The sequence below is a fragment of the Lepidochelys kempii genome, chromosome 1, assembly GCF_965140265.1.
Source record: "Lepidochelys kempii isolate rLepKem1 chromosome 1, rLepKem1.hap2, whole genome shotgun sequence".
Lineage (NCBI taxonomy): Eukaryota > Metazoa > Chordata > Testudines > Cheloniidae > Lepidochelys > Lepidochelys kempii.
The window spans coordinates 279,341,529-279,366,281 of NC_133256.1; the positions used below are offsets into that span (position 1 = coordinate 279,341,529).

At 40.3% G+C, this 24,753-nt stretch overlaps 1 protein-coding gene across 7 annotated transcripts in view; it reads right to left on the reverse strand.

Annotated features, from left to right (window-relative positions):
* SYT1 (synaptotagmin 1) overlaps positions 1–24,753 on the reverse strand; it is a 512,267-nt gene that overhangs the window by 244,295 nt on the left and 243,219 nt on the right. For 2 of the 7 annotated variants that reach the window (XM_073327685.1, XM_073327684.1), the window contains exon 1: positions 10,193–10,354. The exons of 4 other annotated variants lie outside the window; for them this stretch is intronic. In XM_073327685.1, the coding sequence (XP_073183786.1) occupies positions 10,193–10,274 (82 nt within the window). In that variant the 5' untranslated portion in view covers positions 10,275–10,354. Of the gene's footprint in view, positions 1–10,192; positions 10,355–24,753 lie in introns of those variants that run through there. One more of the 7 variants, XM_073327686.1, reaches the window with a different exon arrangement.

A 24,753-nucleotide genomic window follows, 5' to 3' on the forward strand; every position in this document is an offset into this window, starting at 1 on the left:
AGTTATAAAACGTTCCTGTACTACCGCTGCAGCTAGCCAGGGTAAAGTCCAGCAAAGGTACAACACACGGAATCAGTGCCAAACCTAGGCTTAAAAAAACAGGGATACCAGTGAACACTTTCAAGATACCACTTTCACTACATCCTTTTCCTTCACAGAAGCTCATTAATACCATGGTGACTTAGACCTTAGTCCATCCCATGCTTTGCTGCACATTGGGCTACCCACATTTGCCATCATTGCCTGTCAACTGCCCTTCTCTCTAAATCTTCCCATTTCATGTTGAGGTGCTTGATGTTGTTCAGAACTGATAGTTTCCATGTTATTTGCGGCCTTTCTTCTTGTGTTTTCTGGCTTCCATTCAAGGGCGGTATTTGGTAAGCATTCTTTTTCCGTTCTCAGCACATGTCCCAGCCACTGATGTCTTCCTTTGTTGATAATTTGTGAGAGGGTATCTTGTCCAGTAATTTTTCTGACTTCTTCATTCATCTTCCTATCTCTATATGTTATTCCCAATATTCCCATTGTGCAGCATTATGCAATGTGATTAGGGAAAAAAATCTATTTCCCAACTGTTGAGAATCTGGCAGCTACTTAGGGGTGGAACAGGAAAGGGAAGTTTGAGTAATGGAACTGTTTCAGCATGGAGTCTGTTGTGGTGTAGATTCAGGGCCAGTGTTTTTGTTCTTCTCCCCGTCAATCTGTGCAGATATGCACAACTGTGCATATGCCTCTTATGCAGAACCCTATATGGGATACTTTAAATAGGGGGAGTAGACAGAATTGAGAAGGGAGGATTTGGTAATGGTAAAGTCCACAGTGTCACACTTATTTTTTCCTAATTGTTTTCCTTTTGTCTTTGCTTCCTCTCTAGTTTGTTTTTCTTACAATCCTACCTTCCCTTTTTCACTTATCCTTTTACTTTAATTATGCTATCCCTAGGGCCACAAATTTTATTTTAAATTTACAGAGTTTATAGGAACATAAGTTGCTGCTGCACGATATCATTCATGACCATAAGTGTTTCCATAGTAGGACAAGAAAGCAACCAAGAACATGGTCCTTTGAGACACATGAGCAGCACAGAAGACTGGAAAGCAATTAGATTTGACTAAAATGAGAATTTTCCTCGCATGGGAGGAGTTCTCAGTAGGCATGAAACCAGCATAGCTGTCTGCTGCACCATGCCCCTGTACTTGTTTCCAGCATAGGAACTGGAGCACACTGCACTTCAGCTATATTGAGTTGGTGTATGTTTCCTTAGGCACCATAGCCAGCTGGCATAAATTAGAGCAGCCCCCATGCTGTTCAAACCTACACCAGAGTTCACTGTAGCCTGGATCTGCCCTGACAATCAGGGAGCTGTGACTAAAACAATTACTTCAATGGGGCTTACAACCCACGGCAGAATCTGAGCATTAGTGAAGTGATTTTTTTAAAGAAAAAAATTACTACATAAAATACATAAAAGAGTAAAATAAAATTAACTATAATAATCAAGCTTGCTCACCAGGTGGGTTTTCTCAGGCTGTAATTAGAAAGCCTACAATCTTATGCAAAATGTTCACGTACCTTTTTAATTTATTCTAATGTTGTAAGTCATTAAGCTACCCTCTCTTACTTAACAGTCAATGCAGGAAGTGAACATAAATAAATAAATAAAATATTGCAAACAGATCTGAAGCATTCCAGAATATTTTCTCATTAGCACATTTATCTTCCATGGTGTTTGCAGGTTCATCCTCAGCATTAAAATTGAAGAATTCCTACTAAGCTCTAAAGGAAGAGAAGCCAAATTAAACTTCTTAAAACTCTGATTGATATCTAGGAAAACACTGTGAATGCATTTATAAAATACCTGCTTCAAGTAAAAACTTAGCAGTCAGAAGGCATTAAATAAAAATATATTTTGTTACATGGAAAATTTCACAAAATGAGCTTAATCTCTATGGAAGGTGGTTTCTGTTATAAATGGATGAGCGGCAAGATGACAACATTAAATATTGACATTAAAATATTATTATTATTTTTGCACTTTTTACAAATGAAAAACAAGGAACTTGCACCGTACTAAAAAATTATAGTCTCTATTCATAAACTCCCAAGCCACATGGTGGGCAGCTTTCTCAACCATTCACTTCAGAGATACAGACCTTTCTGTTAAAGTAACACAGAATGATATTTTGTGGCAGCAGCAATTTAACTTTCCTTTGCAAAGGAAAACCTTTATAAATACATGCAAAATAGGCGAATAGAGATTTATTAAGTCACTGTGAAAAATATACTACCTTAAGCAAAAACCCCACATGCTCATTCTGACAATGGTATGATGACATTTTATCTGCCCATCAAAACCATTGGCACCTCCTCCAGGCAGATAACTGAGTAAGTAGAATTTTGGAAGGTTGGTCTAGTATGAAATCACCTCTGTAAGAAGCTGATTTAATGTGATAATTACACTTTTAGCTATAGCTTTACAATGCATGAAGCATTAACCAAAGACAACTCATAATTGACGTAGTGAAAGTGAGGTGCCCAACTGTAATTGAAAATGATGTTTTCTAATGCAACATTCTGATTATCACATAGTCTTCAATGTGAGCTAACATCAAATGGTCTTGTAACATGACAAGGTAATTCTGATAACAGTAAATGAAATGAATTGACATCATGGCTACATTTTAGAGAGGTGTGTACCAAACTCCCCAGGAATGATAGGATTTAGATAGCTGAAAAGTAGTACTACCTATACCATCAAAGCCCGTTTTAGATGTTCTTTTCTCATTGCTGTTCTACTCATTTCTTTGTTTACAGGCCAAAAGGTTCAGAAAATACAATTCTGTATTATTTGGAATCTGTATTTATTAACAATGGTATTAATTACAGCATTCATGTGTAATGCAGTAATTAGTGCATTAAGACTCTTTACTTTGCATTGGAATCAATTAAGTATATTGAGGGCATATCTAGCAAGGTGCTGAGTGTCCCAAGACCCCTTTCAGCAAAATATTAACTTCAATTGGCCTTAACCACATGCTTAATTGCTTTGTTGAATGAGGATCACAGTTTCTACCGACGATAATGAATTTTCCAAAATTCCAGCATTTTCCAAAACTGGGACCAAAGGAGATCAAGTTCAACAAAATATGAACCAGTGAACAGAGTATGGCCAAGGAGAAATCAGGTTTAAAGATATTGCTATGAGAAAAGGGGTGCACTGCTCTCAGCTCTCTGAATTTTATTGCATTTGCTACAGGGCTGTTCTGTATTCTGAAATGAGGAACAGGAGAACAATTTGAAAAACATTCCGGTACAGTATCAGGATTTGTTCTTCCAATTAAAGATACAGGATGTGTTAAACTGATACTCTCCCCAGTGTCACTAGTGTATGTCTCTTGAAAGCCACCTCAATAGTTACCTATTTTAAAAAAAAATGAAAGGCTTGATATATATTAAGCAGCAACAATAACTGAGCCTTCCACCAATGTTTGGGCTTGCATATTGTGGGCACCCCTGGAAACACAGTTTCAATACCTGCAATAACTGCATTTAGGATAGCAGATTTTGCAGCATGACAATAACTGCAGAACAGCAAATGTTACATTTGTAAATGATGCCCACGGTAAGAAAAAGCCTGGCTGCCACTGTTCCCTCTAAGCTGTGGACGTGTACACAGATCCTAACCTGCACACGTGGCGAAACACCGCATGCACAAAAATTTGCACAGAAGCACAATTTGCACAGAAGAAATTTTTTGCACACACAGCCTGTCAAAAATTCGAGGGAACAATGTGGCAGCACAGGTTCTGTATAGAATACAAATTACCAAAGGCTAGATTTTGTACTCCTTATTCAGAGTAACAGGGTCTTCTCCTCTCGACAAGGCAAAAGAGAACATGGCAGGAGAGAACAGGCCATAGACATGAAGGGAGAGGTCTGCATGTCCACGGCATTCTCCTCCGTAGCTCCCCAACAGGGAAGAAATCCTCTAGGACAGGGGTGGGCAAACTTTTTGGCCCAAGGGCCACATCAGGGTTGCAAAACTATATGGAGGGCCGGGTAGGGAAGGCTGTGACTCCCCAAACAGCCTGGCCCCCTCCCCCTACCTGCCCCCTGGCTGCCCCTCTCAGAATCCCTGACCCATCCAACACCCCCGCTCCTTGTCCCCTGACCACCCCCTCCTGGGCCCCCCCACCCCTAACTTCCCCCCGGGATCCCACCCCCTATCTAATCCCCCTTCTCCCTGTCCCCTGACTGAACCAACCCCTATTCACACCCCCGACAGGCCTGCTGGGACTCCCAAGCCTAACAAACCTTCCCTATTCTTCATCCCCTGAGTGCCCCCTGCAAAACCTCCGTCCCATCCAACCGCCCCTGCTCCCTGTCCCCTGACTGCCCCCCCGAACCCCCAACCCCCACTGCTCCCTGACTGCCCCCCAGAACCCCTGACCCATCCAACCACCCCCTGCTCCCTGTCCCCTGACTGCCGCCCCGGGACCCCCCGCTCCCCGCCCCCTTACCATGCCGGAGCCAGCCAAGCCGCTGGGCTACCTGGCAAGAGCGGCGGGACAGAGCGCTGGCGGCATGACGTGCTCAGCCTGTGCGGGAGGGGGAACAGCAGGTGAGGGGCCAGGGGCTAGCCTCCCTGGCCGGGAGCTCAGGGCCGGGTGGGACGGTCCCACAGGACAGATGTGGCCTGCGGGCTGTAGTTTGCCCACCTCTGCTCTAGGAGTTCTGTGGATGGGCCTGGGAAAATACAAGGGTTTAGAGGAAGGCATGGATAAGGATAAGGCACAGTGGTAGGAAGGATAGAGACTAAGACAAAACACAAGACTGAGACTCAAGAAATCTGGATTAAATTCCCAGCTTAGCCGAAAACTTCCTGAGCAAGTCACTTACTGTATCCTGTGCCTCGGCTCCACAGATGGGGATAGCACTGCCTACCTCACAGGGGTGTTGTGAAGATAAAAATCAGTTAATTATTGTGAGATCCACATCAGCATCTAGATAGAAAGCTAATAATAGCACTGGTTTTAAAGGACTCATCCTGTCAAAAGAGTGAGAGGGCACTCAATTGGGAGGACCCACGGTGAAAAAACTCTGGATCCAACAAGCTCTCCCCAGTGGTCCTCAAGTTTTACCAGTGGTGCACCCAATGCTTCCATCTCTGGAAAATTATAAACTCATCCCGAAAGGAGGTGTCATCTAACTCCTTTGAGCCCAAGGTTTATCCACTTGTTTGCTTATCCAAGAAAGTCAAAGGAAGTTTCGCATAAAAAATACTTTTGGAGAATTTAACCCAAACATAACTAATTTTCATCTATTCCCTAAAGTGACTCAGTGTGTCACTGGATTCCATTGCAGGTTAAAAATAGTTTACCACACCAGACCTTCTATAACTGGGAATCAATAGGCAGAAGGGCTTCCAAAAGGCAAGGAAGAGATTGTTTTACAGCAAGCTGTGGTAGTTTAAAGTAATAATATAAGCCACCTGGAGATGCTTTAGGACCAAAGGAACACATGGTGAGTCAATTGAAAATGATTCCTCCTGGACTGTTAAGAGAGTCAGGAATACAAGGATACCTTAAATGGGAATCCTCACCATGTAAGCTTTGTGCTGCCTGGGAGTGAATGGAGACAGCGTATATCAGCTGACCTGAACTCTGCCCAATATAGGGTTATCCTCTTCTTGCTCCTAAGCCTGCCTTACCCCTCTCCTCTCTTCTTTGCAGATCCCAACTCCATGGACAACCTTCTGTAGGATTTTAGGAAGGGGAGATAGTGCCCTGAAGTTAACTGGTTATTACCCATCTATGTAGAAGTGCGAGACATATGGCTGGGGAGACTATTACTTGAGAACATGATCTGGCCCAAGGTCCTGTGATGTGTCAAAAGTTTAACACTCTTGTATTATTTTATAAAGTAAGATTGATACAAAATGCAAAGGAGTTTCCCAACAAATAGTTAAAACAATCAACCAATTCTCACTCAGAAGCAAGCTGGCGGGATCCCAGGAGATGAACATATAGACAAGCCCTCAGAGTGCTTTCTACAAGGTTCTGAACTCCCTCAGCTCCCATTAACACCAGTGGGTGTTGCGAATGCTCAGCAACTTGCTGGATAGGAGCCATATTTGGCAGTCATGAGATGTGATAGGCTATTGTCTCTCACACAGAGGGCCCATTTGAAATAATATGAGGATTATTCACAGCAGTTAATTTCAAGCAGTTTTCCTTCATATTCCATGGTAATCAAGATAGACAGGCCACACACAGAAACTATAACATAATGTAAATAAAGATTACTGGATCATTTTCTGGTTGTCTGTCCAAGTCCACTCCTTTATCTTCTTAAAGAGAAATTAACTCACATCTTGAATCCTTGGAAATCGCGACAATACTAAAGCATTATTTTATATGCCATTTATTCTTGATGTGACAATCTATATTAGCAATACATTATTTCACATTGCAAAGTTATTAATGTAACCAATGACAATGGAAATGTGCAGATTTAGGAATTCCTTATGTTGATGGTTGGTCTTCCAAAATCTCAGCTTTTCTTTTATAGTGACGAGGCTGCTAGCCCTTCTGCTTGTGAAGATAACCTTTGCAAAGTAAAACAATTGTCTGTCATCTTGCCTAGCCTGCAACCTAGCAGGTTGACACTATAGCACCAAGGGAAAAAAGTATGAACTTCCTCATTCATCTGATTGTGGTGTTAATGCTGAAGTTGCAGTTGTTAAATTTTTAATCTCAAAATGTAAATGTCAATGATGTCAACCACTTCACAGTTAATGATGGAGCAGACACACCGACTGAATGCACTTTTCTAAGGGCACATGAAAAGTACCTGGCACAAACTGACATTCCATTTATTTGAAGGGATGTTCTACAGAAAAACTGTTGCCTGCACACAGGCACTTTCAAAGCAGCCACAGCTAGGACACTTAAACAACAAAGTGGGACAGCTGGGTTGACTTTTCATTTAAATTCAGAGACAATGTGAAAAAAATATCACCAAAAATCCCCTCTAAAAGTGATCACATCTTGCCATTTTTAATCTTTTATCGAAGTTTAATGGATGCAGTATGCTACTAACATGGAAAAATGTGCAAACTAGATGAACTCTCTGACAACTTTCAGAGTAGCAGCCTTGTTAGTCTGTATCCGCAAAAAGAAAAGGAGGACTTGTGGCACCTTAGAGACTAACAAATATATTTGAGCATAAGCTTTCGTGAGCTAGAGCTCACTTCAGCTCACGAAAGCTTATGCTCAAATAAATTTGTTAGTCTCTAAGGTGCCACAAGTACTCCTTTTCTTTCTCTGAAAACTGAAATTTGCTTGTTTTTATACAGAAAAAGGAGAGGTCTAGAAAGACTGTTCATCTCCTCTATAAAATTTTGAAAGATATCTCCATAAAATGATGTCCTTTTTCAATCATCATTTGAAGCTAGTTTAACCAAAGAGATCACCTCTCACTAATGAAACAATCATGCAAAAGAATCATAGAATCATAGAATATCAGGGTTGGAAGGGACCCCAGAAGGTCATCTAGTCCAACCCCCTGCTCAAAGCAGGACCAATTCCCAGTTAAATCATCCCAGCCAGGGCTTTGTCAAGCCTGACCTTAAAAACCTCTAAGGAAGGAGATTCTACCACCTCCCTAGGTAACGCATTCCAGTGTTTCACCACCCTCTTAGTGAAAAAGTTTTTCCTAATATCCAATCTAAACCTCCCCCACTGCAACTTGAGACCATTACTCCTCGTTCTGTCATCTGCTACCATTGAGAACAGTCTAGAGCCATCCTCTTTGGAACCCCCTTTCAGGTAGTTGAAAGCAGCTATCAAATCCCCCCTCATTCTTCTCTCTGCAGGCTAAACAATCCCAGCTCCCTCAGCCTCTCCTCATAACTCATGTGTTCCAGACCATTAATCATTTTTGTTGTTCTTCGCTGGACTCTCTCCAATTTATCCACAACTTTATAAAGAGCAACTTTAAAGTTTACACCTTCTATCAAAGTTTCTTAAAACACTTCAAAGTGCAGTTAGATTTAACCAGTGAATTTTATACACACATGATCAAACTTGAAAATATGTATGCAGTGTTGTTGTAGCCGTCTTGGTCCCAGGATATTAGAGAGACAAGGTGGGTGAGATAATATCTTTTATTGGAACAAATTCTGTCGCTGAGAGAAACAAACTTTTAAGCTACACAGAGCTCCGAAGAAGCTCAAAAACGTGTCTCTCACCAACAGAAGTTGGTGCATTAAAAAAATATAACCTCACCCACCTTTAAAATATGTCTCTTTCCCCCCTATTTTTATGAAGCTGAAATTGTTGACAGAATGGAAAGAGGAGGGTTATTCAAGGAGAGACAAGAACAGGAGTAGGGCAGAGCTGTGTAGTGTCACAATGGCTTTCACAAGACTCTTGAACTTGATGTGGTGGAGAAGAGATTCACAGAAAAGATGCGGTCAGAATGAGGAAGAGAAGATAAGATCTTTTCTGGTGGTTTTGTATGGACTGTTGGGAGGAGGGCACAGCAATGCATGTGTTGGGCATATCAGTAAGGAGGAAGCTGCACTGACAAAGATGGGAGAGATAATGAGAATCTGGATGAGAGATTTAGGTCTTCAGAGAGAGAGAGTTGAATGTTAGAAATGTTGTTTAGAATTATTTGAATAACTTCTTTTTTGTGTTCCTATTGAATAAGAAAAATGAACCATTTAATTACTAATCATTGCCCATATGTAGATTTGGTGTAACTGGCCATCGTGGTTTGTTTTAGACTTTGAGAAATGAACATGCAGTACGAAATTCATGAAGATTCAGACTCCCAAGCCTGCACTCAGCATATATTATTTAGTCTGCTGAAACCGTTTTTATCCTGGCCCACAAGTATAGACTGTCAAGTCAGGCATCAGAGTAGCAGCCGTGTTAGTTTGTACCCGCAAACAGAAAAGGAGGACTTGTGGTACCTTAGAGACTAACAAATTTATTAGAGCACAAGCTTTCGTGAGCTACAGCTCACTTCATCGGACGCATTCAGTGGAAAAAGTCAGGTACTTGCTCACCTGAACTAAGTAGCATTCGTTCTTTGATATGTTTATTTTGTGCATAGATTTATTTTTAAAACACCCTCTTTATATTACTTATGTTACGGAGATGCATTAGTGGTCGCTACTAGAAGCGCTGAGCAAGTACATAAATAGAAAAAGGCTACCTGGGAGGCACAAGAAACTGGTGAATAGGCAATGTTATTCATATTGATAACAAAGACAATGCAATCCATATGAGAATTTTATTTATGTGTTAAAACATCTATATATTCCATGAAATCTCTACACATATTCCCCTAACACCCACTATCAGTCAAATCTTGACCCCACGGAAGTCAATCACAAAATTCCCATTGATTTCAATGGGACCACGATTTCACCCACTGAATTTAAATGTTGAGCTGTTTCAAAATAATGTTGTTATAAAAATTAAATAGTTCCTTTTACGTTTTATATTCTATATAGTATTTCTTGGATTATTCCAACTGAAATAAACCACTGAGTTTGTTATAAGAGAGGTAATCTTGATCCCGCCCCCCAACAAATGTTTACATATGGTTCATGTAGAGACAGCTTGTTGCTAGAAGAGCTGCTGTAGATAAGGAAAGCAATAATTAGTGCAAGAATCTTCACATGGGGGTGCATATTGAAAAGAGATTTCAAGCCTTATTAATTTTTGGAATAGAGAATAATGGAGGAAAATATAAAACAATAAAAATACTATGGAAAGAAAACATATAAGAATTAGATGATTAAGCTTTTACCTTTTCTTTTTAACTTCTACTCTTACTTGCAGTGTAATGATTTAAATTGCAGTCAACTAAAATATTTAATTAGCTTTTGCACCCACAAAAGATTCATTAGTAGATTCTTTTACATTTCCTTTGTCAACTCTCTTTATAAAGTTTTGGGAAATGTATGCTATAATTTTCCCTACTTCACAGAGTGTGTGTATATTTTTTAAGTAATAACTCACAAGCTGTATACATATAAATACAGATTAACTCAGGTGCAGTGAATGTCTGAGTTCTTTAAACTAGCCTAGAAATGACAGATACTATAATTACTACCCATATATTGCACCATAAAAATTATGCAGTACTTCTGTTTAAATAGCTGGTATATTTACACCTCTTGCATTCTTTTCTCCCTGGGGTGCAGAGGTCTCTGGAAAAGTGGTGGTCCGCGGACCGGTGCTGTGTCCACGAGCCATCGGCTGCCGATCTGCGCGCACATTGGAAAAAAAAATTGCCAGTCCCCCACATCCGATAGCTTGAGAAGCACTGCTCTGGACTACCTTCCAAAATGGAAACAATAGTAGCCACAGTGCTTAATTTGTAATGAAAGAGGTGCCAGGGCTTAGCCCTAGCAAGCTCTGGCACAAATTAAGCACAGGCTGGTCGACCAGAGAATAGCAGCTGATGGCCAGGAGCCCAGAGAGCCGGGGCTAAGAACTGCCAAGCCTAGTTGCACTGAGGCTCATGCCAGCAAGGCCAGGCAAAAATTAAGCATTGACTACCCAGCAATATAAAAATAAAATATTAAGAATGCCATCGTCTCTGGCCCCATTATAAGTCATAAGCAGTGTTCCTCTAATTTTTTCCATGTGTGTGGAATGAATTTTGTTATGTGCACCATATCAAGGTAATGTGTGGACATGGGCCACCAGTAGAAACCAAAAACCTAGATGTAATATATATTTTTAAAAAGTTACCATAGGGATAATTACTCTAGCCAGGACAGGTTAGGCATTTTAGATCTCACTACCCAGTGATTAAATTTAAGCATAATAGAGAAATAAAAATTATGAAATGCACAGATCAGTCAAAAAAACCAAAATAATACCCTTTGAAAGCAGTATCAAGAAATAACAACACCACCACAAGTATGTGTTGGGAGGTGAGTGTGAAAGACAGAGTGTGTGTGTATGTGTGAGCCAGAGACACACAGGCATGGTCTACACTGGGAGGGGAGGGGAATCGATCTAAGTTATGCAACTTCAGCTACGTGAGATCCCTGGTTGAAAGGTGCTATGCAAGTATCATCATGATACCATTATTAGGAATAGGACTGCTTGCTGTACTTACTTTCAGTACACACACACGGGGGTTAAAACTTTGTCTGAATATCACTGGGTTCATATTCTGTTTAGGGGATGGAAATCATAGAATACCAGGGTTGGAAGGGACCTCAGGAGGTCATCTAGTCCACCTCCCTGCTCAAAGCAGGACTGATCCCCAATTTTTACCCCAGATCCCTAAATGGCCCCCTCAAGGATTGAACTCACAACCCTGGGTTTAGCAGGCCAATGCTCAAACCACTGAGCTATCCCTCCCCCTAAAATGAAGGAACAGAGAAAAATCCAGTATGTGTATGTGTCGGGGAGGGGGGTGGGGGGGGCAGGCGAGGAGAAGAGTAGAAAATGGAACAAAGCTTGAAGAGGGACAAATAAATATAAAGAGTCCGTAAAACAACTAGCTGAGAAGGCAAGAGAAAAATTCAATTAAAAATGTTGTTCATTTACTTTATTAGGGCACTGGATTAATGTCAGCCTAGCTTTTGAGGCATTTTCTTCTTCCTAATACTGTACCTAACACAGAACACAGACTGAGCAAAGATATCTGAAGCGTTTTTGTAAAACCAAACCTCTCTTGGCAAAAATCCACAGCTATAAATTAAAAGGAAGAAATGCTTCACAAACCAACCAGATTTGTGAACACTGTGAGCCCCCAAAATAATTTGAAAGGTAAATTAAAAATCTGTCAAACTCCACAAAGTTCTTTTCCTCAAAATGTGATGTTGATCTTTAATAGAGAGTACTATGCATGCATACAGAAATATAAAACCACCCCATTATACTCACAGCCTTGCAGTAAGAAGCAGGATTAGTCACAGTTAATTACAAGATTAAAGTGGTGCCACCTACACCATTTGGATCCAGTTCCTCAGCTAGTGTAAACATGTAAAGTCAAGGTTTTCAAAAGCAGGTAGTTATTTCAGGTGATTCAATTTTGGGGTGCCCAACTCAAGACATCTCCAGGGGTCTGATTTTTAGGAAGTGCTGAGCACTCCTTGCATGGAGCAGAAGATGAGAACCCCAAAATTGAAGTGCCCCAAATCACTAGTTGCTTTTTAAAAAAATCTTGGCTTATCCCTCTATGGTTTCTTAAAGTATCACCACCACTGAGTTTAACAAGTAAGAACCAGCAAGTTAAACTTTGCTAGAAAAGGGAGTCCGATGTGTGTTGGTGACACGTCATGCCATTTTTCCACTGCTCAGGTGTATTCTCATCTACTTTTTCAGAAACACCATACCATTCATATTACAAACGTGTCTAACCTTTTCACTGAACTTAACTCTATGTTAGACATGGCACTAAACTGTTTCCAAGTCACTGGATATGTTTACGCTGCAATTAAACACCCGCAGCTGGTCTGTGTCAGCTGACTCAGGCTAAGGGCCTCTTTACATTGTGATGTAGGTGTTCAGGCTTGGGCTGGAGCCTGGGATCTGGGCCCTGCGAGGTGGGAGAGTCCCAGAGCCCAAGCTCCAGCCTGAGCCTGAACGTCTACATCAGAATTAAACAGACCCACAGCCCGAGCCTCGCGAGCCCAAGTTAGCAGACAAGGGCCAGCCATGGGTGTTTAATTGCAGTGCAGACATACTTAGTGATGAATTGGGAGAAAATGATCTTGAATACTTATGAATCAAGGTCATAACAGATAAAACACAAGATGAGGTATTAGTTGGTGTCTGGTATAGACTACCAGATCACACCAGGGAACAAGATAACCAGCTCCACATACCTGTCTAGATTGGGTAGGGGAAAAAAAAGCGTGTGACTATGGGGGACTTCAATTTAAGTGACATATGCTGGAGGTCTCATGCTGTCAGTACTAAAACATCATTGAAATTTCTAAATATTATAGATGACAATTTCCTACCTCAAGTGTTGCACCCAACAAAGGAGAATTTTATATTAGACCTCATCTTGATAGATAGAAGAACTGACCACAGCTAATGGTAATTTAGGTACAACTGATCATAACCTGATCACATATATGATGTGCAAACAGAATGAAGTCCAGACCAGTGATATATAAGTGGTGCTTTAAAAGGGCCAATTTCACAAAGCTGAAGACACATTATGAGCCAAATCAATCGAGATGAAGAATTTAAATCAGAAAAAATGTGAATGATCATTGGGAATAATTTAAGAACACTTTACTAGATGCCCCGAAATACACAATCCCACAACTGAGGAAGAAAGTTTGTATTGGCTAAAAATCAAGCTGATTTAGAGGGGAAGTGAAGACAGCTATAAAAATAATATATAACAAATGAAAGAAAGGGGAAGTTGATTGTAATATGTATAAATCAGAATGCTAGAAAACTGGTAAGGGAAGACAAGGAACACAAGGTGAAATCTATGGCCAGCAGTGTTAAGGACAACAAAGAGTTTTTAAAGTATATTAGGAACAAAAAGAATCCTGACAATGATATTGGTCCATTAGTAGATGGAAATGATAGCATTATCAATAATAATGCAGAAAAAGCAATAGAGTTCAATAAATATTTCTGTTCTGCATCTGAAAAAGAAATATGATGTAATCATATCATGCAATAATACTCTTCCCATTGCACTAATATCTCAGGAGGATGTAAAACAGCAGCTACACAATTAGACAATTTTAAACTAGACAATCTGGATAACTTGCATCCAAGAGTTGTAAAAGAACTGGCTGAGGAACTCGATGGACATTAATGTTGATTTTGAACATGGAGCACTGGGGAAGTTCCAGAAGACTGGAAGAAAGTTAATGTCATTTCAATATTTAAAAAGCATTAACAGTATGATCTGGGTAATTACAGGCCTGTCAGTCTGACATTGATCCTGGGAAGGGTCAGGCAGATATGGGACTTGATTAATAGAGAATTAAAGGAAGGTAATGTAATTAGCACAAAACAACCTGGATATATGGAAAATAGATCCTGTCAATCTAACTTGATGAGGTTACAAAATTGGTTAATAAAGGTAACAGTATTGAGATAAATTACTTAGACTTCTGTAAGGCATTTGACTTGGCACAGCATGACATTTATATTAAAAACTAGAAAGATATAAAACGAACATGACACACATTAAATGGATTAAAATCTGGATAAGTAATAGGTCTCAGAAGATAACTGTAAACAAATAATTGAATGGGTGTGTTTCTCATGGGGTCCCAAAGGAATTGGTTCTTGACCCTATGCTATTTAATAGTTTTTATCAATGACCTGAAAGAAAACATAAAATCATCACTGGTAAAGTTTGCAGATGACACAAAACTTGGGGGAGTTGTAAATAACTAAGAGGACAGGTCACTGATTCACATCGATCTGGATCATTTGCTAAACTAGGCGCAAGTAAATGGTATGTATTTTTATATGGCTAAATGTAAATGTGTTCATCTAGGAACAAAGAATGTAGGCCACACTAGCATGATGGGGGACTCTATCCTGGGAAGCAGTGACTCTGAGAAAATTTGGGGATCGTGGTGGATAATCAGCTGAACATTAGCTCCCAGTGTGATGCCATGGCCAAAAGGGCTAATGCAATCTTTGGATGCATAAGCACAGGAACTTTGAGTAGGAATACAGAGGTTATTTCACCTCTGTATTTAGTACTGGTGTGATTACTGCTGGAATACTGTGTCCAGTTCTGGTGTCTACATTTCAAGAAGCATGTTGATAAATTGGAGAGGGTTGACAGAAGAGCCACAAGAATTATTAAAGGATTACAAAACATGCCTGTGATGGGCACTCACACCTAGCAGCTGAGTGTGCAATCTTTTTTCCATATTCCTGGTGCCCCTTGTAGATTGGTGACTCACTAAGCAGGTCTTCAGTGCCTCAGCCCTTCAGCCAAGTCTCACAGTCAAAATAGATGAACCCCTTCTGGGGTAGCAAAAGTCCAACCCCCCCTGCCCCCATATCTGCTTTCACCAGGATCTTTAGCCCCACCCTTTAAATCCTGTCCTTTACTCAAGCTTCTAAGCAAGCCTTATCCTCTTCTTGGGATTTAGACCACTTTGCTAGTGGCCAGTGAGGGAACCTGGGCCTGCCCACCACTCCATGTTCCAACCCTGGACCCAATAAACCCAATTTACCATGGTGATGTAATTATGATATATTTTGTACAAAGTATGCCCTGTGAGGTATCATTCTAAAAGTCTTGATGTGCTAAACGTTAATATCTTGTTGGATTGTGTGTGCTACCATTGTATGTGAAGGTATGAAATCTTACTATGTGTGTGTTACTAAAATATGATGCGAGACTGGAAACACCCAAACCAGCCTTTCAGGTACAACAATGGCGTAACCGGACCATGTTAATTGCTGTCAATACCACCCATCAAGGGAAGAATCCACTAACATAGGAACTTTGTATAAGGAAGCCTCCTCTGAGGGAGTACGGACATAATGGAGACTGTTTGACCAATGGGGGCAGACCCCCCACATCACGTGCATAGACTTTCCAGCAAGCTGGAAGAAACTATAAAAGATGGGGAAGGACATCATGACATGTCTTCACTCCCCCACAACTCAACACCTGAAAGAACCTCTGGAAGACAAAGGACTTTGAATGGTGGAGGAGAACCCAGAAGAAGCCTGTGCCTCAAGAATCTGTAAGCCTGCTTGTATCATCAATCAGGTTGTTGATTCAAATCCTAGGTAACCTGCTTTGGTCTGTTTGTTATAACTTACGATCACTTCAAATCTATCTTTCCGTAGTTAATAAACCTGTATTAGGTTTTATCTTAACCAGTGTGTTTTTGAGTGAAGTGTTAGGGAACCTTAGCTCTGCTAACAAAGGCTAGTGTGTATCTTCCCCACACTGACGGTGGAGCGGAGTAATTAATGAGCCCATCTAGTGGCAGTGAGACCACTTTGAGGTTAATGAATCTGCTCTACAGCCTTAGCTAACAGCTATATGGCTTTTAGCTCATGCAGGAGAGGGTCATGCATTTAGCTCCAGAAATCCCAGGTTTCATCCTACCTGCTGACGACCAGGGTCTGTCGGTGTTACAAATGCATCCTTAGGGGATGTCTCCACTCAAACCATGTGCTCCTCTGCACCCCAGCCTTTAGTTTAAAAAACATTATATGCCAGCAATCTGGTTTTTTGGTTTAGGTGGATCCAATCCTTCCTATATAGGCTCCTATTTTCCAAAAAGGTTCCTCAGTTTCTAATAAACCTAAATCCCTCCTTCTTACACCATTGTCTCTTCCACGGATAGCGACCTTGCAGTTCTGCCTGTCTTCCTGGCCCTGTGCTGGCAGAGGAAGCATTTCATAGAATGCTACCATGGAGGTCCTGGACTTTAATCTCTTATCTAGAAGCCCAAATTTGGCCTTCAGAACCTCTCTCCTACCTTTCCCTATGTCACTGGTACCTACATTGCTACCACAACCACTAGCTCCTCCCCAGCACTGCACATAAGTCTGTCTAGATGTCTCAAGAGGTCTGCCACTTTCACATCCTGCTGGCAATACACCATGCAGTTCTCCCGGTCATCACAAACTCAACTATTTCTAAGAATCAAATCCCCCATTAATATTATCAGGCTCTTCCTAGTAACTGGGGTTCCCTCACCTAGAGGGATAGCCTCAGTGCAAGAGGGTACCATGACATCATCTGAAAGGAGGGTCCAAACTATGGGATTGTTTATAGCCACTCCAGCCTTATGGCCTCCTACCCTAAGATACTTTAATCTTCCTTAACAGTAAACAACCTATAAGATTGTGGGTGGGAAAGCTTTACCGTGTCTCTGAAAGTCTCCTCTATGTACTGTTTTGTCTCCCTTTGCTTCTCTACTTCAGCCATTCTGGCCTCAAAACTCTTTACAGTGTTTCTGAAGGCCAAGAGCTACTTGCATTACATGCACACATATGCCTCCTGCCCATGAGACAGGTAATCATGTACTCTGCATTCAGAGCAATAACCTGGATAGCCTCCAGTTGTCCGCAGAACTTTTGGCTGCATCATTTTCACTCTTGCAAGGGGTATTTTTGGGCATGGTTTTGGCCTAAGTTTAGAGTATGTTTGCTAAGTGATGCCTCTCACACTCCTTTTCTAAACTCCCTCAAAAAATTCCCATTTGTTGCTCTTGCCACTTAGGAGCTACCATTTTAAACCCCTGTTCTCCCTGAGTTAGTGCCCTCCCCCACCTTCAAGGAATGCTTAAAGGGTGAGGGATCAAAAGATTGGAGACTAGAGCCTTGTTAGCTAGCTTTCAGCCTAGCGTAAAAGGCCCACTTGGCTCAGCACACAGCTTCCATAACAGACTACACTGTATTCTTTAATCAGTCAGAAAACAAGCAAGCACACAACAAACAAAACAAACTAGCAGACAAACTCACCTCAAGAGACATGTAGTCTTTCATCCTTCATTTGGAGAACTTCCTCGCAAAACTCTTGTTTGCTACTCCTGTTAGCTAGCTGCATTTTCATTAAGGAGACTCAATATTGAAGAGCTGAAGGTGTCACCTAAGCCAACCCCAAAGCCATGGAGCCAGGTAAAAGGTGACAGCAACCAACTGTGAATTGAAACAAGCCTGAAGCAGGTGTGTCTTCCTATAATCTAATGGAAGTAGGAAGGAGAAGAGTATAAAAATTCTGAAGTGAGCCCCCCTCCCCACACTCATCCTTTGCTACCCTGGAAATGCTTCACAACTCATCCTGTCCATCTCAAGAAGCAAACTATTACAAACAGCTAAGAAGGACAGAGAAGACTCAAGAAGAAACCAGTCCAAGGAAATCCTCCCAAAAACGTTAACATGGACTGGTGAAAGAAAGTTAACTAAGACATTGCCAATGGATTAGATTTAAAAACTCTTGTCATGATTTTATTGGAATGTTGAAATGCTATTGTAATTTAAAATATTAACAGTATCTCTTGTTAATCACCAAATTGCGAGACCACGTATTCCTGAGAAGATACCATTGGTAAACAAGTAAAGGGCGGGATTTAATTTGCTTTGAGATTCCTAATACTTGTAATATGCCTGTTTTAAGACAGCTCCTTAAATGACTTCTTCCAAGTAACTGATTTAAATATTTTCTTCAATTTCATGGGATTAAGATTGCCTATTTTGCCCAATTATTAATAAACCAGCATGATCCACCTTTTCTTCAACAAAATTATTTTGACCATTTATAAACCTTAGCCTCGATTTATTGAGAGAAAAGTGCCCCTCCAAAAATGGGTCCACTCTCAAAGTGTAATCTCTGCTAAAGTTCTCCACAGAGAGACATACAGAAGAGTCAGTAATGGAAGAAACCAATTTATCATTTATGTTCCGTCATTTGTGCTGTTTTGTTTAAAATTCACAGATTCCAAGTCCAGAAGGAACCATTGTGATCATCTAATCTGACCTCCTGTATAACACAGGCCATAGAATTTCCAATAATAATTCCTAATGTTTTCTTCTGCTTTCTTTAATAAGAAAATAGCCATGCGTAATAATTGTAATTACTTTGCTTGGCCTCAATCCTGGTATCCCCTAAGGTATGTAAGAGAACCTCTGTGACTAAAATAGTGGGAGTCACACACCTGAGTCGCAGGAAGAGAAACTATTAGAACAAGAGGGTCTAACATTTCTTATTTATCTGCAGTAAATATTTTTAGTAATTTTTAAAATAAAATTACTTGGCCTCCAACAACTTAAAATTATTCCTTCCTACCCCACGAACTTCAATTGAGGTCGCTTTGTAAATCCGACCTCCCCTCCATCAGGCTGGACTGTGCCAGTGGAGCCACTCTGTGGCCATTCAGGCCCCCAGTCCACAGGTGAGAATGGCAGGTGTATCTACTTAGCTGTATATCCCACAACCCTGCTGGTATTCTTCTCACAATTTCCTCCCTCCCCCAGCAAAAATCCCTGTGGCCTGGGGCACACACAGCTGTATTCTACAGCACACAAAGGTCATGGACTCTCTGCAGGGACTCTCCAGAATTCTGGTCCCCTTCTGACTAGTGCATTGTTTTAATGGTTATCTGTGCATCAGATTTATCGTGGTTTTTGTGGACTAGGGCTAGGACCAGTATTCAGACTTCACAGCTTTAAAATGTGGAGTACTTGCAATTAAAGTAGCATCATTTTTGAGCAATAGCACAAGGTGATGTGTGACGTTTCATCTTCTGTTTTGGAATGAATGCAAAAGTACAGTCATTTTTATAGAAAGAGAGAAATATTTCAACTCTGTAACAACTTGTTTCTTTTAAATATACATTTTACATCTCAGAATATTTATTTTCTTCCTAACTCTTTCTCCTCATGTTAGTTTCTCAAGTGAAAGGCCTGTGTTTTTCCACTTTCACTTTTACAGTTTTGATGTTCCTGAAATGAAAGATTAGTAGAAGATCTCAGTGGGCTTCAGTCTGACAATCTTAGGGACCATTGTCTTCATGTAGCCAACCAAGAACGCACTGCTCTGTGGGGTTATTACAGTAGATGGAGCCAATGATACGTTTCTATCAAAACAGAGAAAGGACAATTGGGGTACAGAGGCCTTTGGCTGTGTAGCTTCTCACCACTGAAGATCAAGGTGAGTCCATGTTTCATCTCCAATAAAATTGGTTTACAAAACAAGAAATGAAGAGGAAAAAGGTTCTCTTCCCCTACCTACCCACCCCCAGCACAGGACATAAGAAGATCTCCTGTGTGAGGGAAGAGCAGATAAATAATTCATTTTGCATCGAGGTGAGGATTTTAAAATTGCACTATTGTATTTAACACTGCAGAGTGTGCACTACAAATGCCCTAGATCTGATAAGATTAGATAGATTAACAAGAGTACTGTAGCACAGGTTAATACTTGAATTCACAGGTGCTGGAACTAGGGATGCGGGAGGTGCTGCTGCACCCCTGACTTGAAGTGGATTCGATTATATACAGGGTTTACAGTTTGGTTCAATGGTTCTCACTATACAAATTGTTCCAGCACCACTGCTTGAATTAATCTTCAGACAGCTTTATCAGTAGCCCTCACTTGCAATAATCAAATGCCCCCTAACAGATAGTCTGGCTGTATTGCAATGGGGGAAAATGTTCACAGGAATTAGCTTTTAAGCATGAAGCACATGCTACTTGTGACCTATTGTTATTGAATCTTCTTTTCACACAATAAAAATGTGAAGAAAGTGTACAGTCTTTTAATAAAGTCCATGGAGCAGAAAGATCCAACCCTTTACAAAATATTTGTCCTTGAAGAGATCATTAATGACTTGGATTTTTAAATGCTTTCTAAAATGAAAGGACGTTGTATTATGCACACCATTCTCTGAAGCAGGGCAAGTTAGTACAGATTTTGCTTAAATGTCACACTTGTTTTTTGATGCACTGCACAATGAAAGACCACTGCTACATTTCTTTCCTCTAGATTGTTTTCACTGAAAGATATCTAAGACGGCTTGATAATTTTATTCACACGCATACCCCACTGAAGTTCATTTCTTTCTATCTATATTTCTGTTGGCGATTTCGAATGAGTCTAAAGAAACTTTTATTTGTCTAATTTATATGCCCTTCCTGTGCCTGCATCCTGCCAGTTTAGATATGTCACCTGTAATAACTATGAAAAATTGCTGTGTGCCTCATGCTCTATTTTATTCCATCTGCTATAGAAGCTCACTCCAACTACCAACGGGAGTTCAGTTGCAAGCAGTAACAAATCTAATTTAACCCCACTGAGTCACAATTCTCTGGTCCTAATAGCCATTTTGTACAGCCTGAAAAACTCATCAAATGGGGAGATGCAAGTCTAGTCCTTCTCATTTATGGGAATGACCTAGAAGAATGCACTTCTTAAAAATACCTAGATAATGCAAAGACATCTTCAAGTACAATCGTAAGTATTGTAAAGTACTGACACTAACAGTCTCTTCATACTGGCCTCATGTAGCTTCCTCTGTTTTTTAACAATACAGAGCAACCTAGGGAAAGAAATAATTTGCTATATTTGTAGAACCAAATCATGAGGATTTGAGAGGCTTAAAACAAGGAGAAATCAGGTAGCTTTTGTTGTAAAGCTGAACAATAGTTCAGTTATGTGCAACAACAAAGTTACATATTTATTTGCTCATTCTTCATTTTGGTGAGGTGTGATTCTAGCTAGACATTTACATGGCATAAGAAAATCCAACTTTTCACCATTTGAATTGTAAATCAATTAAAGTGGTAATAAGGCTACAAAAGTCACACTCCTTCCAATTAAAAAAAAAAGTCTCTCGCTATCATGATCATTAGGGCCATTCTTGGTAGATGTTATCGGATTTCAGCTTAAAAGGCCAACAGGTACTTCATCCATTTTTTCAAGATAGAGTTCTGAAGTCCCATGTCCTAAAGCCTTAAAATTCACAAGAAATCTTCTCGGGGATCTGGGAGCTGTGGGGGAAGGGAGGAGACCTCCAGCAGAAGCCCACTACTTCCCAGAAGTAAAAGGAGAGGGGAGCATCCTCTTGCCTGCCCAAGGGAAGAAAGAGGAGACCCCTTTAGTATGACCCCAAAGAGTGAAGGGGAGATGCTGGAGAAGAGAACAGGCTTGCTTGCCATCCTTTCCCAGAATACACTGGAAGGAAATCACTCACGCATTTCTTGAGTGCAGGCATCTTTGGGGTGGAAGGGAGCAGCATTTTAAAAGCACACTGCACTATGTCACCGTTCTGGACAGAGTGTGGTACCAAAGGAGACACAATTTGAGGTAAGCAGAAAATAATTGCTCAGCTGGAATGCTGTTAAGAATTTTGATTGAAGAGTGGTTAAAATATCAGTGACATTTTCTAAGTAAACTAGCAAGTAAACTACATGCCATTCTTTATACTTAATATGTTTAGGATTTTCAAAGATGCCTAAAGGGTCTTTGGAATTCAACAGGAGTCAAGCACCTGACTCTTAGACCTCTTTGAAAATTCCACACTAAATTCTACTTTTCAGAGCTTCTACTCCTATGGGGATGAGTAAACCAGGTCAGACCTAATATGAGCCAAACAAAACCTTGAATGAAAACTCTGTCCAAATGCAACTTAAGAAGTTTGAAAAGGTTTTAAACACTTTTGAGCCGATAAGTTTTCACTTTTAATTTTCTCTGCAATTCCAGTTCTGGATAAGGTCAAAAGCAGCAATACCACGAGAAAGGAGGCCCACGCTTCGCTTCAGGATTTCCAGTCAGGCCAGAAGGAAAGCCTGTAGGTATGAAATTAAACTCTCTATTTTGGGGTGCATATTGAAACAGAACTGAACAGATCCTCCAAACCTTTAAAGGTTTGTACATCACTAATATGCTTGCACTTCTGTTACGTAGCAGTGAAGTAGAAGAATGACTTACTAGTAGCAGTGGTAGCTTATGAATTGGTACCAATCAGCACTATTTTGCCTTATATATGAATATTTGCATTCCAGTAAACAGAAATCTCTCCCAGCTCAATCAGGATGCAGGCAAATTGGTGACACAGTGAATGGTTTGGACACTGACTCCCCTCCCTGTACAGAATGTACTTTGCAAGTGAGAGTGATGGAGAGTAGTCTCCAAATTCATCCTCTGTGAGTCTATGCCATTACTAAGAATGCATTTGGAAATATACCCAGTTTTATCTAAGCCAGATTGCTATTCCACACAGAGGACCTCAAATAGGATGAATACACGTATCTGGGGGGTCATGTTCTGTCCTCAGTAAGCCCTGCTACGTGTCAAAATATACAATTAACAACAGAAAGAAAAGGAGTACTTGTGGCACCTTAAAGACTAACAAATTTATTTGAGCATAAGCTTTTGTGAGCTACAGCTCACTTCATCGGATGCATCAAGTACCACAAGTCCTCCTTTTCTTTTTGTGAATACAGACTAACACGGCTGCTACTCTGAACCCTTAATTTACAACAGGAGACTCTTACATTCTGGGAAGCTCTTAATGAGTTTATCAGCCTACGAGTAGCCAGAATGTCCTTCTGACGTCTATGTATGTAGATATAGCTTGAATTGAAACAGGAACTATAGCACTATTGCCAACCCTAGGCATTGAAGAATTATGACGCAGAGTCCGGAATTATGAGATTGGCTTAAACATCATGAGCTTTTAAAATAAAATAAAATAAAATAAAATAAAATTTGAGGAATTTTTTATTTGCCTTCTAATTTTGAGTCTGTGTACTTGAATCACATTTTCAGTGTTTTCTCTCCAAACATGAGGGCTAGAAACTTTTTTTTTAAAATTCAACCAAAAAACTTTCCTGTAACCACCTGACTTCATAAGCTACGAATTAAGTGGTTTACTTTTTAGTAACAGTCACAGCTTTGTTTTGTTTTGTTTTCATTTTAGTCTTAATTTTCACTGAGGTTTTAGAAAGTATGCATGCCTTGAGAAAGGAAAAAACACATCTGAAGTCTGCCTAATTAGCTTTTAAAAGGACTCTGACCAAAGACAATTGGCAAAACTCAACCCTTTTGTATCTCTATTGAATTTTAATGCTTACTTAACATCCATGGATTTACAGCAGAGATGAGATTGACCTACAATATTTTGCCTGTTGTCAAGCCATTGTTTCTATTTGTACATGGCTCAGACAAGATTATACTTATTTATATGTGTACACACAATCTTGAAATAGAATATAACTATTAAGACAAATGAGATTGTAACTTTAGCTTAATGGTATGTACTCTCCTGGGAATAATTTACATACACAAATGTTAGAAAATGTGTTGAAAAAATATTTAAGATTCCTCACAAAGGGATTTGTCTTTTCAAAAGATTCACTGATAAACCCAATCAGTGAGATTCTATATTCTGCTTCTTTGAGGCCTCTGTACCTATGCAAAGCTCATTTTAGCACCAAAGCCTAGCAATGCTTTGAAAAACAGTGGACTGGCTGGAGATCCCCTTTCCAATAATTATATTTCATTATATGTCGGGGTTCACAGATAATCCAATCGCCCTTGCTCTTGAAGTTCTGTGTACCTCCTTAAAAACATCCAACACACACAGTGGTCACCAGGGTTCTTTCAGTATGCCAATATCCCAAATGTGCTTCCAACTCAGAGCTATGTCAAAGAACTACAGAATGCTTTATACCAAACTAAGTAACACCTAATTATGATACAAATTTTATGCTGAAAATACTTACACAAAAACAATCTGCCTTCTCCCTTCCTCCCTCATTCTCAACTCCTTCCTCCTCTGTCACGGTTCCTCCCCCACTCTGAACTCTAGGGTACAGATGTGGGGACCTGCATGAAAAACCTCCTAAGCTTATCTTTACCAGCTTAGGTCAAAACTTCCCCAAGGTACAAAATATTACCCCCGTTATCCTTGGACTGGCCGCTACCACCACCAAACTAATACTGGTTACTGGGGAAGAGCTGTTTGGACGCGTCCTTCCCCCCAAAATACTTCCCAAAACCTTGCACCCCACTTCCTGGACAAGGTTTGATAAAAAGCCTCACCAATTTGCATAGGTGACCACAGACCCAAACCCTTGGGTCTGAAAACAATGAAAAAGCATTCAGTGTTTTACAAGAAGACTTTTAATAAAAAATAGAAGTAAATAGAAATAAAGAAATTCCCCCTGTAAAATCAGGATGGTATATATCTTACAGGGTAATTAGATTCAAAAACATAGAGAACCCCTCTAGGCAAAACCTTAAGTT